Source organism: Danio rerio, chromosome 3 (genome assembly GCF_052040795.2).
Source record: "Danio rerio strain M-AB ecotype USA chromosome 3, GRCz13ab, whole genome shotgun sequence".
Lineage (NCBI taxonomy): Eukaryota > Metazoa > Chordata > Actinopteri > Cypriniformes > Danionidae > Danio > Danio rerio.
In genome coordinates, this window is record NC_141023.1 from 10,101,832 (window position 1) to 10,114,860 (window position 13,029).

At 37.6% G+C, this 13,029-nt stretch overlaps 2 protein-coding genes and 1 long non-coding RNA gene across 10 annotated transcripts in view; 1 reads left to right on the top strand and 2 right to left on the bottom strand.

The window, feature by feature from the left end:
• Positions 1-13,029, top strand: part of LOC141381140 (uncharacterized) — a 686,936-nt gene that overhangs the window by 541,144 nt on the left and 132,763 nt on the right. The gene's annotated exons all lie outside the window — the stretch shown is intronic.
• The window catches only part of si:ch211-190o19.1, a 491,573-nt gene that overhangs the window by 110,919 nt on the left and 367,625 nt on the right, over positions 1-13,029 (bottom strand). The window lies entirely within an intron of this gene.
• LOC141381138 (uncharacterized) overlaps positions 1-13,029 on the bottom strand; it is a 41,550-nt gene that overhangs the window by 19,087 nt on the left and 9,434 nt on the right. For all 8 annotated transcript variants that reach the window (XR_015480415.1, XR_015480414.1, XR_015480413.1 and 5 more), the window contains exons 7-10: positions 4,308-4,382; positions 3,654-3,767; positions 3,488-3,544; positions 796-879 (exon numbers count right to left, since the gene is read on the bottom strand). Coding sequence is in view for 4 of the 8 variants with exons in the window: in XM_087243936.1 (XP_087100062.1) it covers positions 796-879; positions 3,488-3,544; positions 3,654-3,767; positions 4,308-4,382 (330 nt within the window). In the remaining 4 variants the exon portion in view is untranslated. The remainder of the gene's footprint in view (positions 1-795; positions 880-3,487; positions 3,545-3,653; positions 3,768-4,307; positions 4,383-13,029) is intronic.

The following is a 13,029-nucleotide window of genomic DNA, read 5'->3' on the forward strand; positions in this document are numbered from 1 at the left end:
TCACAAATAAATCTGGCTAAAACTTTGTAGCCCAGCATTTGAGAGTTTAAACATGATGGATACAGTATATTTACTGACTCTATATTTTCCTCATTGAAATATCTCCTCTAGAAGAGTTTCAAAAAAAGGCAATTAATCATTTTAAAGGGACTTTGTCATGACTAGGTCCAGACAGAATCTGTGGACATTATCTGCTATTTCTGCGCAGAATTGTGGTAAAAATCTGTGAATTTATGCAGAATTATTTTGGGAGTATCATAACTAAAACCTTAATATATAAAATAAAATGTAATTTCTTTTTAACTTTTATTAAATGTTTACAATGCAAATCCAATTAGATCCACTTATTTGGTGAACAAAGCTCTCATATAATAACTCCACTAAAAGACAGAAAATTATACTTTACAAACTGCATTGTTAATAAATTGTATGAATATGTTCATATTAATCAATAATTATACTGAAATAATTTAAAAACTGAATAAATATAAATTTAAACACATATACACAAGTAAATAAACTGATTCAATGATGGGCTAAAAATCTGCGTAATTCTGTGCAAGCGGATTCCATGTGGGCCTACTCATGGCTCACTTTTCACAACACAATTATCATATTTACAGTTACACTTTTTACTCATTTTAACTCATTTTAATTCAAGATGCAATTACAACGCTAGTACAATGGAGAGCTTCTGTTTAATACCATCTCATTTAAATAGTTTAGGTTATATTTCTAGTCACATAAAACTTAAAATAACACTTAATTATCCATGCAAGAATTAAATGAACTTACATTTGGCTGGCGGACGAAGAGAAAATGATATACAGGCCAGCCATAAGATGAAATCCAAAACCCCAAAAGGAAAACATATATGTCCTAAAATAAAATACATATTTTAGTACACAAACACACACACAGTAAAAACACTACAATTAGAGGTATGGGAGAGCGAAGAACAAGGTAACACTTTTTGGTTTTGGTCAAATTATGAACAAAGTAATGGGGTTGGACAAACCATATTTTTTTACCTATAACACACAAGCCTCTCCTACAAATGAGCACTGACATTGTGTTTGCCGGACCTATGGTTTCTGTGCAGTATTGCCAAAAGTGCCAGGAGTAAAAATGTAACTTTACCCCACCCACTGGGCAAGTTGTAACAGACAGAGGATTAGTAGTAACACATGCTTACAAAGGTAGATTTCACACAATTAATTTAAATTCAGTTTACTTTAAATAGTAGCTATATTTCCTTAGTAGTTGGCTCATTTCTTTTTTATTCTGCATACCACAGTAAGTTAATGTATTTATTTGTTTATTGAATAAACACATTTGAATATATTTGCATTATTATCCATTATTATAAAATGCATTCATTTGCATTATTAGCAATAAAATATTTTTTCTATTAAAACAATTTTTTCTATATAAAAAAAAATGTAAAAAAATTATTTAAAAACTTCTCAAAGTTACACTCAAAATTTTACAAATTATTTTATTAGTTTAATTAGTGTCTAACAGTATGGCCCAATTGTGCCCTGTTACAACTAACCCCACTGTATGTTTTCCTCAAAACTGGCTAGCAGTCACTGTGTGTTTTACATCTTTCAAAATGGTTTTATCTTTTAGCCTAGAAGACAGTGATCACAACAATAAAAGATTTTACTAACATACAAAAAAAAAAAAATTAATAAAAAAATATCGACTATAATAAAAAATGTTTGCTGCAAAAATGGTTTCTCCCGCGTTTCTCATGCAAATTTCGCAGAATTTTACAATAATTGGCAGGAGGACGTTTGCTGACACTGTACTATGGTTAACCCTAAGCAAATACTTAAAACTCTGTGTTACATTTAACCCGCGTTACTTTGTGTTTGCGCTCCCCTAGTCTAATACTGTACATTCTGCTTTCTGTGAGTAACTTTCCAACTACATATGTACTATCAGTCAATATAATAACAGAGACTGTATTATTATCATCGTCTGCTAACACATTATTTTAACTGGCTCTGTAACGTATTTTCTTTGATTAATTAATATAAAAAAATATATATATAAATAAATGAGTTTTTTTGATTGTTTTTGTGTATGCATTGCATTTGCTTGTGGTGCTTTTCTCTCCACCTCTGTCTCGTATAGGTTTCATCATTACCGCACGGGTGCGGTGAATCAGATGCCAGCATGTGGAGGCCGGCTTGTTAGTGAAGACCATTTAAACCGGACTAGAACGTTTTTCAGAGAGTCTCCTCTCTCCCGCTTGTGTTGTGAAGTAGAAACTGTGTTGTACTTACTTTGTGAAATTGTTGAAAGTGTGCGCTGAGTGTTGACTTTGAGATCTATACGAAGACAAGTATGCTGAGGAGGTTTTTGTTTTATTATATTTTTTTCTCATGTTTTGTGGTTAGCAGGGAGGTAAGTGAATGTTATTTTATTTGTTAAAATTTATGTGCAGGTAAGAGGTTTAAAAACTTAGTTGTTGCGTTTTGTTTGTTATTTTGCCATTTACCTCTGCAAGCTTTTTATTGTCTCCTTTTAAAGTTTAAACGTCAAATAAATTTGACTTTACGTTATTTTCTTGGTCATTCGTCTTTGTCTTTGTTTTTGCTTTTGAACAGGATTAGACTCCGGGCTCCTCATTAATTTAGAGGAGTTTTAATTATTTTAATTTAATATTATTTATTGTTACGGGTCTGGCTTTGCTGTGTGAAGCCAAGTAGGATTAAAATTCGCAACAGGCTCCTAAATAGGAGTTTAAAAGTGGCTATCTTTTAGAGCATTTAACTTCCAGTTAAAGAGTGAGTGACATCACTGTGATTGATTGGGTTAGGGGTAGGGTTAAGTGAGCCCATTAAAAAGCATTGGACGCAGCTCAGATTGCACTGCACCAGGTCTGCATCCAGACTCCTCTCAGTAGTTCTAGTGAATAATAGTAAGATTTTTTTTTTACAAACTACTTGTTTCTTATCAGTGTAATAATTCAGCAAGAGATCAGTAAACAGTGTCACCTAGAGACGCAAATTCAAATAAGAAGATTAACTGGGGATATTGTAAAACAAACATTATGCCAATTGAGAAATAAAAATCCCGAATCCTCTTGCATCCAAGAACTAACAAAAAAATGGTCAAACATGAACGTGGAAATGGATTCCAAATACAGAGCTACAGAGAGGAGATAAATGTGGTCTGCTCACAGCTCAAGATAAAACTCTGAGTTTTTGATTATTCACATGATGCTAGATAGTGTCAGTTCAAGCAAGGCGGCTGGTAAAAGTCTGAATTATTTATTATGTTTATTTATAATAAATATTTATTTATATTTCATTTTTTTTGGATTTATCAACAGCAACATATGGCTAAACTTTTGTTTAGTGTACTGAAATAGTACATTAATTAATATTTAGTAATACTTGATCAGTTCTTAGCTCTAATAATAGCTTTATTGGGGTATAACTAATGGGGTAAAACGAAAAAAAAATGTGTTTACCTTGAGTCTGGCTTCTCTCTCTTTGTTGCTCTCGACAGCAACACTTTAAAATGTCCACTAATAATCAATAATAATCAAACAAATACAAACACAGTTAAAAGTTAGAAACTGTTTCGTATCTTTTCTATGTACTTAGCTATCATGTTTGATAAACAAAAAATCTTACCTGTAGTAAATATGAGGCATATCACCACAAGAATTCCAGTGTACACACTATAAATCAGAAGATGTGTGTTGTCTGATTTAGGTGTTCTCTTTTTCCAGCGATATGAGAAAAAAACTACAGAAATTAAAGTCACACGAGATCAATAATGTCCTTAGTTTTGTTCACTACATCTTTAAAACTGACTGTGATTGTAGAATAGTTTCCTCAAGGAAAATGTCAAATTTAAAATGCAAACACAAGTCCCTGCTATTATCATATTAACATAATCTGTGCAAAAACATGGAGACCATCACATGTACATCAACATATTTTAACAAAGGCAACAAAGCACATGCAATAAATTATAAATACTGTAAACTATAAATAATGCACTCCTGTTATTTTAATTTAGAAAAATATCTGACACATTGTATGGTTAACATTTTGACTCATACTTTCTCTTGTACAATGAAGGCAGAACACGTTAAATTTACACTACATGACAGACATTAGTGAAATTAGGATTCTGAGACAATTACACTCAAATAAGACTGTAATGCTGGGATACTAAATGAGTGCCAGACTGCTGCAGTCATACACTATTTGTCTTTTTTCATAAAGCACTGTGAATAAGAACAATGAACATAGCCTCAGTTGTGTGAAATGTGGATTTACCTGAATAAACAACTAGTGCGAAAATAGCAAATTCTCTTGTTGCTGTGAAAAAGCTGATCCATGGTTTAAGGCTCTCTGCAGACAGAAAGATTGGCATATGTCAGTTCTTACACATCTTTATTACAGTTTCATGTTATCCTGTCTTGACTGACAAGAGGTTTCTCCTGACAGTATGGTGGCCGGGTGTGCAAAACAACATTACAAAGTGTGAAACACTTTTACGAAGCTCGAGACAAATTTACATTTTGAAAAACATTTTTACTTATCATTAGGGATGGCTGACGTGAAACTGAAATTTCAACACAGTGTTGAAATCCCGAAGCTCAAGTGTTTCGAAACACTGCACCGAAGTATGATCCGAAACACCCAGGTCATGTGACTAAAGTGTTTCGAAACACCTGGTCACGTGACTAAAGCGATTCAAAGCATTGATCATTATTGAGCTTATTCTCCGCAGAGGAGTGGGCGCTGCCATTTGAATCTTTTTGGCATGAGACTTCCGGTCTTATTCACTTACATTCATTTTTAGACATTAAAAACTGCTCGTTTCGCTGTTTGATGTTGCAAACTGATATTTCCTTGTTATATTATTCTACTTGGTCTGTATAGTCATGCAAACATTTGTTTGTAGTGTAAGTAGTTTGACCGTTTTTTGCCGTTTATTATTCCTTGTCATTTCTCCCATAGGCGACTGAAACGGAAGTTCTAAGACAATCGTGAAAACCGCCGCACTTCCGCATTTTAGAATAAGGTCACTGGTGAATCTGCGTTTGACTGACAGGATCAGATTAAACCTATACAGTATGTCATATAGCCTAGTGAACCGTGTTTGTGCAAGTTGCTAGAGTGCTTCAAATGGCTTTTGGGTTTGAATCCTTGTACAAATACTCAGAAATCGTGATTTTATCTATTTTAACCATGTAACTGTTTCATGGTGTAGTCTAGATAGGATACAGCTGCTGATGCGTCATCAATTTAGCATCATTTTTGTAACACTGTAAAACAATAATTAATATTTTTACAATACTGTGATTGCTGGGTTTAGGTTTTGGGTAGATGTTAATAAAATACAATTGGACATTTAATGAATAAGATTCTTTAAGGAAAGTGAATGTACCACACACCGGAGGTGACGCAATGAAATGCATTGTTGTCGTTGGTGGCGAGCGTGGTATATTCTTGTTGTGGAGTACATAGCGTAAATAAAGTTTATGGTGACCGAACATGGAAAGCAGTCAAGGGATGTTTTGCCCGTTTGAGCAGCTTAACACGATTTTGCTTTACCTGTGGTCGGTGTTTGGCATTTCTAAAAGACGCAGACCAGACGAAAACACCAGACATACTGCATCAATGTGCTCAATATTTTAAAGAGGGCCACTTGTACCCTGTAATCATGGATATGATGTTAAGTCTACATGGTGTAAACATCTGCTTAAGGACTGCTAAAAGTAAACTGAATGAAGCCAGTGTTATGGTTTAACTGGTGTCCGTGTTAACTGGTGCACCTTTCCAGATGTAAACTATTCACTTTTCAGATTGGCAGATTTATCACTTTTTCACAGCAACAAAATATTCCCATACCGAATAAATATTCTTATTACTTGGTGTCAGTGTCATTGTAAACATTATTAATTTTAAAACTTGTGTGGCAGAAACAGTAAATAACCAAAATTAATATAAATAAATAAATGTATAGTTTATGTCATCAATGGGATTCGAACCCAGGTCATATGATGTGCTTTGGTTGTGGACTCGTGTTAACTTTTTTACATGCTTCTACATACTCTCACGCTTACATTTTCTCAGAATAGCTCTAAATAACAAAACGGTGTGTGGTACATTTCGCGTCACTTCCAGTGTGTGGTACATTCCCTTTCCAGAAAAAAATATCTGTCATTGCAAATTTGTTTTGGGACTGGTAAAAACGCTTTTCCTATGCAATTGTGTCTTATGATAAGTAAAATAGTTTACCAAAATGTAAATTTGTCTCAAGCTTAGTTAAAGTGTTTCACACTTTGTAATGTTGTTTTGCACTTCCCGGCCACTACATGACAGAGATAGTCACATATTCTTACCCCCAAAATGAAGTATTTGTAGCAAATGGGCCGCAGCTGAAGAAAGGAAGTCACCTCACTTCAGCCCATATTTTATTCTGGCTTAAAAGTTTGTTGTTTGGCTCCAGATAGTCTGGAGCAAAGGTCGCTGTGCATGATACCTCGATACCCTGAGATGCTTATTGCATGCTAGGGACTCATTGGCACTGTTTAACCTAAATTGCAGATGGGGAAACGGAGTAAATTCCCTCCTTCCAGCTTTTACAAACTCAATCACATTCCGAAGCCCCCTCCAGATTCGAAGGAAAAATTTTGAAAGTAGTTAAAACAGTATATGCATGCTTTAATAAAGTCCCTTTTGAGCCTTATACAGTATACTGTAGAAATGCCTAAATGCTATCTAATGTGTGTTTAGAGTGTCATGTTTACTATCATTTTGTTTCTCCTGCTATTTTACAATACATGATGCTGAGTGCATGATAATAACTTGTATGGTTTGCATTATTTAATGCTCATAGTTAAGGTCAATCTCTGTGTTGAGGGAGGTCCCTCATTATTTATAGGAGCGGTCCAGAGACAAAGAAAATCTCCTGCCCAAACTTTGCCATGAAACCATAAGTCAGTCAGTAAAAGATGGGTGTGTCTTGACCAACAGTTAAAACCCATCTACGCCCAAAGCTCAGGGCAGAAAAAAATCTCAGAAAAAAGCTCTTTAGAGGTGCCTCTCTTTGAGGGGGCAAACCGCATTTCTGTACCATCGTGCCTCTCTTGAGTCTGCGTTTTTTTATTTTCCCGGCAAAGTAAACTCAGATAAAAGTTTGCGCCTCGCGTATCCTCCAATCCGCATCGCAAGCTTTGTGCATCCAGAACAGACACAAAAGGACTTCAGCGCATGAGAGAAACTCGCGCAAAAAGAGAGAAAAACCCACTAAATCCAGGTATATAGTTATGCATTAAGCTGTGTGCCCCTGACCAAAAAGGTGTTTTTATAATCTTGGTGATCCTTAATAATGTGTGGAACTGAGGTAGATTTGCCATTATCTAAACTTTTCATTTTCTCGCTTGTTTTCTTTTCCACGTTTTTGTTCTGTTTGATGTTATGTTCGTGCGTTTGTTTGTTGTATGTCAGACTAGTCAATAAATCCCATTATAATCAAATGGATTGTATTGTTTGCCTCAGAAAAATTAACTTAAACAATCGATTTCTTGCTACAAGCTGATCTTAAGTTTTGCAAAACTTGTAAATGATTAATCTACTTCACAAGGAGTAGTGTAATTCCCTTTCTAAATGAATAGTTACTTTTACTGATACGTCATCAAGATGGCGCTGAGCATGGCCGATGTGTTGTGAGCTCCCAGCAAACTCTGTTGTGTTTTGTGTGTTTTACTTGTATTTTTGTCATTTTTCATACTGGATGTACACACTCTCATTACCTACGACAGATACACACTTCGGGAAATTGGCTCCCTCATTCCACATCGAAAACCGGATTTTGAGTTCTTTAACAACGCTCTGTTAAAGAACACAGCAACAGAGTAATTTGTCTGGGTCACACAACCGAAGCGACGAAGGATACGCAGCAGGAAAAGAGAAAAGAAAGCCGGCGTCCTCGTCAGACTAAGATACTGTGGATTTCGACTTCCGCTCCCCACCATTCTGCTGGCTAACTGTAACCTGGCTATCTGCGGAGGGACCAGACACAGCTGCTGAACTTTTGGGGTTGTCCGTGCAAAGCGCGGATAGAACGAAAGAACTTGCAGGGAAAAGCAAAGGAGGAGTTGTGTGTTTCTTTATTAAAGGGCCATGTAACCCCCTCGTTTCAGCAGGGTGTTTTCACACCTCTACTTTGGAAAAAGTCAGAAAAGTGGGCGTGTACAGCTCAGTTTAGGGGGGAGTGTCGGAGGAAGAAAAGAGGCTTGGTGTGGGAGTGTCTATTTGGGTGCGCTGAATTTCAGAGTCAAAACACACACACAAACACACACACACACACACACAAAGGGGATAAAGTGACTGTGTTTACATGGACATCTGTAGTCGAATTATTTGCCAAATTATTAAATGGTGGACTTTAACTGCAGTTTGGCTCTTTCATTCAGGGAATTCATTAATGTCCCTCCCGACAAACGTGATATTTGATTCGAGGCGCTGCTCTTAGCGTGTATTTTTCATGCAATGTTTAATACCGCACGGCGAATGTGAGAAAAAAAAAGCATTTCAGCACTCAGCATTTCCCGGAAACTTAGATACACATGGCAGGTAGCGTCAGAAATCCAACACGAGGTTATAGTTTGGTTGTAACTGTTAGTGCTAACTATTGCACTCGGTGCAATAGTTTGTTTGATACGAATAAAATACGAACTGAATAAACAAAGAGCACTGGTCGCTCACTTACCAAATCTGTAGAGACAGGACAATCACCAGCAACTAGAGCCGCGTCTTTATTAAGAGGAGACTACAAGCGAATCCGGATCTCAGCGTTTGCAGATGAGAACAGCTCTCAGGTAAACAATAATCCCCCTTAGACACGTAAGTTATTGTTGTCGAGCGTCGCGTACACTGTAATCCACACGTGAGTCTGAGCTCTCACAGAGAGAAAATGAAAACGAAACCTAACTGCAGCAAACTATAAAAGCAACACTTCACTATTGTTTTGCCAACACAGTGTGGCGTCTTTGCCCTCTACACTGTGACAGTAATGAATATTAATGAAGTTGCACAATAGAGCACGCTGATTGGTTTGAACCAAGCCTTACTCATGCATTAATGCAACACACTGTAAGACGTAATAAGACTCACTCTGGCACAGACGTCCAGTCTGCACGCTGGAATACACGCTATTATGTCATGACCGTGACGCAGCTTCAAAAATTCGTTTCAAACCGGAAGTACAAATTTGCTTGAAATAACGCAAAAACAACCAATTTACACTTTTTAGTGAAATATAGGTGTCCTAATAGTGTTTTTAGCAGTGTGGGACACATATACGACTGTCAACAGCTCAAAAAATGTGTTTTGGTGTTTCGTGACCCTTTAACAACTCATGGTGTGATGATAGGAACATACACCCTGTTAGATCATTTTGATCTCCTGTTTTGGAATATCTTATGCTTCGGTGTCGGCCATACTGGCTACCTATAGGGAGTTCAAAGCGGTTATAATTACAGCTGTGTACATCCACCCTCAAGCCAATACAGAGCAGGCGCTCAGGAACTCTATGGGAGCATAAGCGAGCAGGAAACCGCACACCCGGGGCAGCGTTTATTGTTACAGGGGACTCTAACAACGCCAAGGAAAATCGTTCCAAAATACTATCAACACATCAACACAAACACGCGTGGTGACCGTGTTCTTGACCACTGCAATTCGCTGTTCCGGGACGCCTACAAATCCCTCCCCCGCCCACCGTTTGTCAAACCAGATCACTCTTCTGTTCTGCTCTTGCCTGTTTACAGGCAGAAACTGAAGATGGAACAACTCAAGACTGTTTTGATCACGTGGACTGGGATATGTTCTGGGCAGCTTCTGATGATGATATTGAAGCATACTCAGACACAGTCACATGCTTCATCAGGAAATGCATAGAAGACATGGTCCCCAAAAAAAACTGTCCGTATCTACCCCAACCAAAAACCATGAATCAATGGCGAAGTTTGAAAAGCCCTATCAGTGCATGCTTCCGCATATACGCCCGATTTGAAGCCCAGTTTCAGTTGCTCTGACACCCATCTTCAGTAAGTGCTTTGAGAAGCTGATAAAAAAGCACATCTGCTCTGTACTGCCCACTCACACTGACCCTTTGCAATTTGCAAACAGGAAAAAACGCTCCACTGATGATGCAATTGCTTTCACCTTGCACACTGCTCTGTCTCACCTGGAAAACAAAAACACCTGTACACATATGACTGTACAGCCAAACATAGCTCCATTGTCATTGTTAAATTTGCTGATCACACAACAGTGGTGGGCCTAATCACATATAATGAGGGGCCTACAGAGAGGAGGTGCACACTCTGATGCAGTGGTGTGAGGAAAACCACCTCTCACTCAACATCAGCAAAACCAAGGAGCTGGTGGTGGATTTCAGGAGAGAGAAGAGAGAACACACCCCATCACCATCAACGGGACACCAGTGGAGAGAGTCAGCACTTTCAAGTTTCTTAGAGTCTACATCGCTGAGGATTTGACATGGACTGCTCACACAGACGCAGTGCTGAGGAAGGCACAACAACGAATGAGCCCCCACATCCTCTGCTCGTTCTACATCTGCACTGTGGAGAGGATCCTGTCTGGCTGCATCACCACCTGGTATGGGAATAGCACCAGCAGCAATCGCAAAGGTCTACATAGGATTGTGCAAACTGCTGGACGCGTAGTAGGAGGTGAGCTTCCCTCCCTCCAGGACATCTACACCAGGCGGTGCATGAGGAAAGCCAAGAAAATTATCAGCGACTCCAGCCACCCAAGCCATAGACTTTTCTCTCTGCTACCCTCAGGCAGACGGTTCCACAGCATCCGATCACACACCAGCCGATTGAAGGAAAGCTTCTTCCCTCAGACTCTCAGGCTGATGAACACTTAACACACCTCACACAGACTCTTCCATACCCGTCACTGCACACCATCAATATATAGCATGCACTGCACTTTAAACAATCCATACTTGAAACAATACTGCCTATAACTTTGTGGACACCTATTCATTGTACATATTGTTGTCAATTTTACATTGTCCAGTTTTTTTTTTTTTGAAGAGTAAAAAATGCTGTTGTACTTACACTGTCTGTATTTTGTACTGTTTGGAGTCAGCACCTAAGCTTTTCACTGATCATAACACACTTGCTGCTGATGATGTGACAATAAAAGTGATTTGATTTGATTAGATTTTTCTGATCCTTTGAAAAAAATGAAAATAATAGCTTTTATTTGTTTTCACAACTTTATTAATTTCCAAGTGTAAGAGGCTAAATTATCATATGCATTTGTTTATAATACAAAACATGCTTTTTCACTCAAGAAGGTCCATACTGACTACAAAGGCAGATACTGATAAGATCAGGGCCTGTTGTGTGGACTTTGGGGGTTTTATGGTGTGGTCACATGTTGATTGGTCAGTTTGAATGTCTCAGCAATGGTGGTCACATGGTCAAGAAAGATACAAAATAGGTGGTAAACTCTGGCTCTGTCTCTCTTTTTCCTGCCTCTCTTTTCCTGGCCTGGTTCTCTCCTGCTCTGCTCCTCTCCTCCTCTGGAGTCTATCTTCTCTGACTCTACTGCTATCAGGCTTTTGGGCCTGCTCTCTTTGCCTCTCTCCCTCCCTCTGTGTCTCTCCTTCTACCTCTGGTAACTTTAATTTTACATTTAAGCTGGGTACAATTTATACCATATGTTTTATCATTTCATATTTGATCATTTTATACAGTATTTTGTTATTAATTCAGTTGTAACCATAGAGATTTATTGTCATTAAATCATTTCATTTTCAAGTATTTGTGAATTACTTTTGATTTAACATTAACACTTAATTGTTCCATATAGCAATACAATACAATCACATAATATCAACGCTCTCCCACATTTATAGCTATTAATACTGCCCTTATTTCCGTTTTTGGTATGAGATTGCAGAAGAATGGTTTGACTAGAAATGTACAGTTTTTTACCATCATGCTGATCACTTTTTAGTCGCTCGGCAGAACTACAGTTCGAACCGCTGTGGTTTAAAGACCGTTCTTACAGATGGTGCCGAAACCCGGGATCCTTTGCAGTGAGTTTTTCTGAAATTTACTTTAGCCGGTCTTAGCTGGATTTTAACAGCTGACCTGGTGAATGGATTAAAATTGGCCTTCTAACCACAAGAGTGGGTAAGTCTACTTTTATTGTTTCTCCATTTGCTTAAATTGCATGAAACAATTTACAAGACTGTAATTTGTTTCAGTAGTTCAATTTGGTAAATTTCAGATTACCTCCTCAAGGATGGAAGGGTTCATTTCTAAAGAAAGTGATGTATTCTTTGCTTTATGGACCAAAAAAGTTGAACCTACATTGTGCAAACTTAACAAAGAGGGACTTGAATTAACAAACTCAGTCTCTACATTATTTGCATGGTGGGATATAATTGGCAAAAATGGAAAGAAATCAAAACGTGGTGATATAATTGAAGCACTAAATTACATGTGTTACTCAAAACTGCGCAATGTAATGTCAGAAATACCTTCAATTATAAAGGCTAGATGTGAAGAATTTGATGATGTTCAAAAATCAGAGGCAGAAAAGTCAGAGGCAAAAATTCTAGATCTCAAGTTACAGCTTGATAATTTACTAGCTGAACAGTTAGCCCTGGCTGAAAAATGCAAAAGTCAAAAAGACACCATTGCAGATTTAAAAGCTATGCTAAAAACACAGAAGTTTGTGTCTCCCAAAATGCTTAACAGCGATGGGATTAAAAAGCATGTTCACTTCTCAGATGAAGTTACTTGTAATGAATCTGAAATGATTTGTTCAGAGGCCGTAGCTAAAAAGAGTTTGCCCGTTTCAGTAATTAAGGTGATGCCACACCATAGCGCAGCAAAGACGCATGGTGTAGAAGCATTGGAGAGTCTTAAAAACCCTCAAACCTCAGATGATCACAGCAATCAACCCTCAGGCAAACAAAACAGGCTTTGTATGA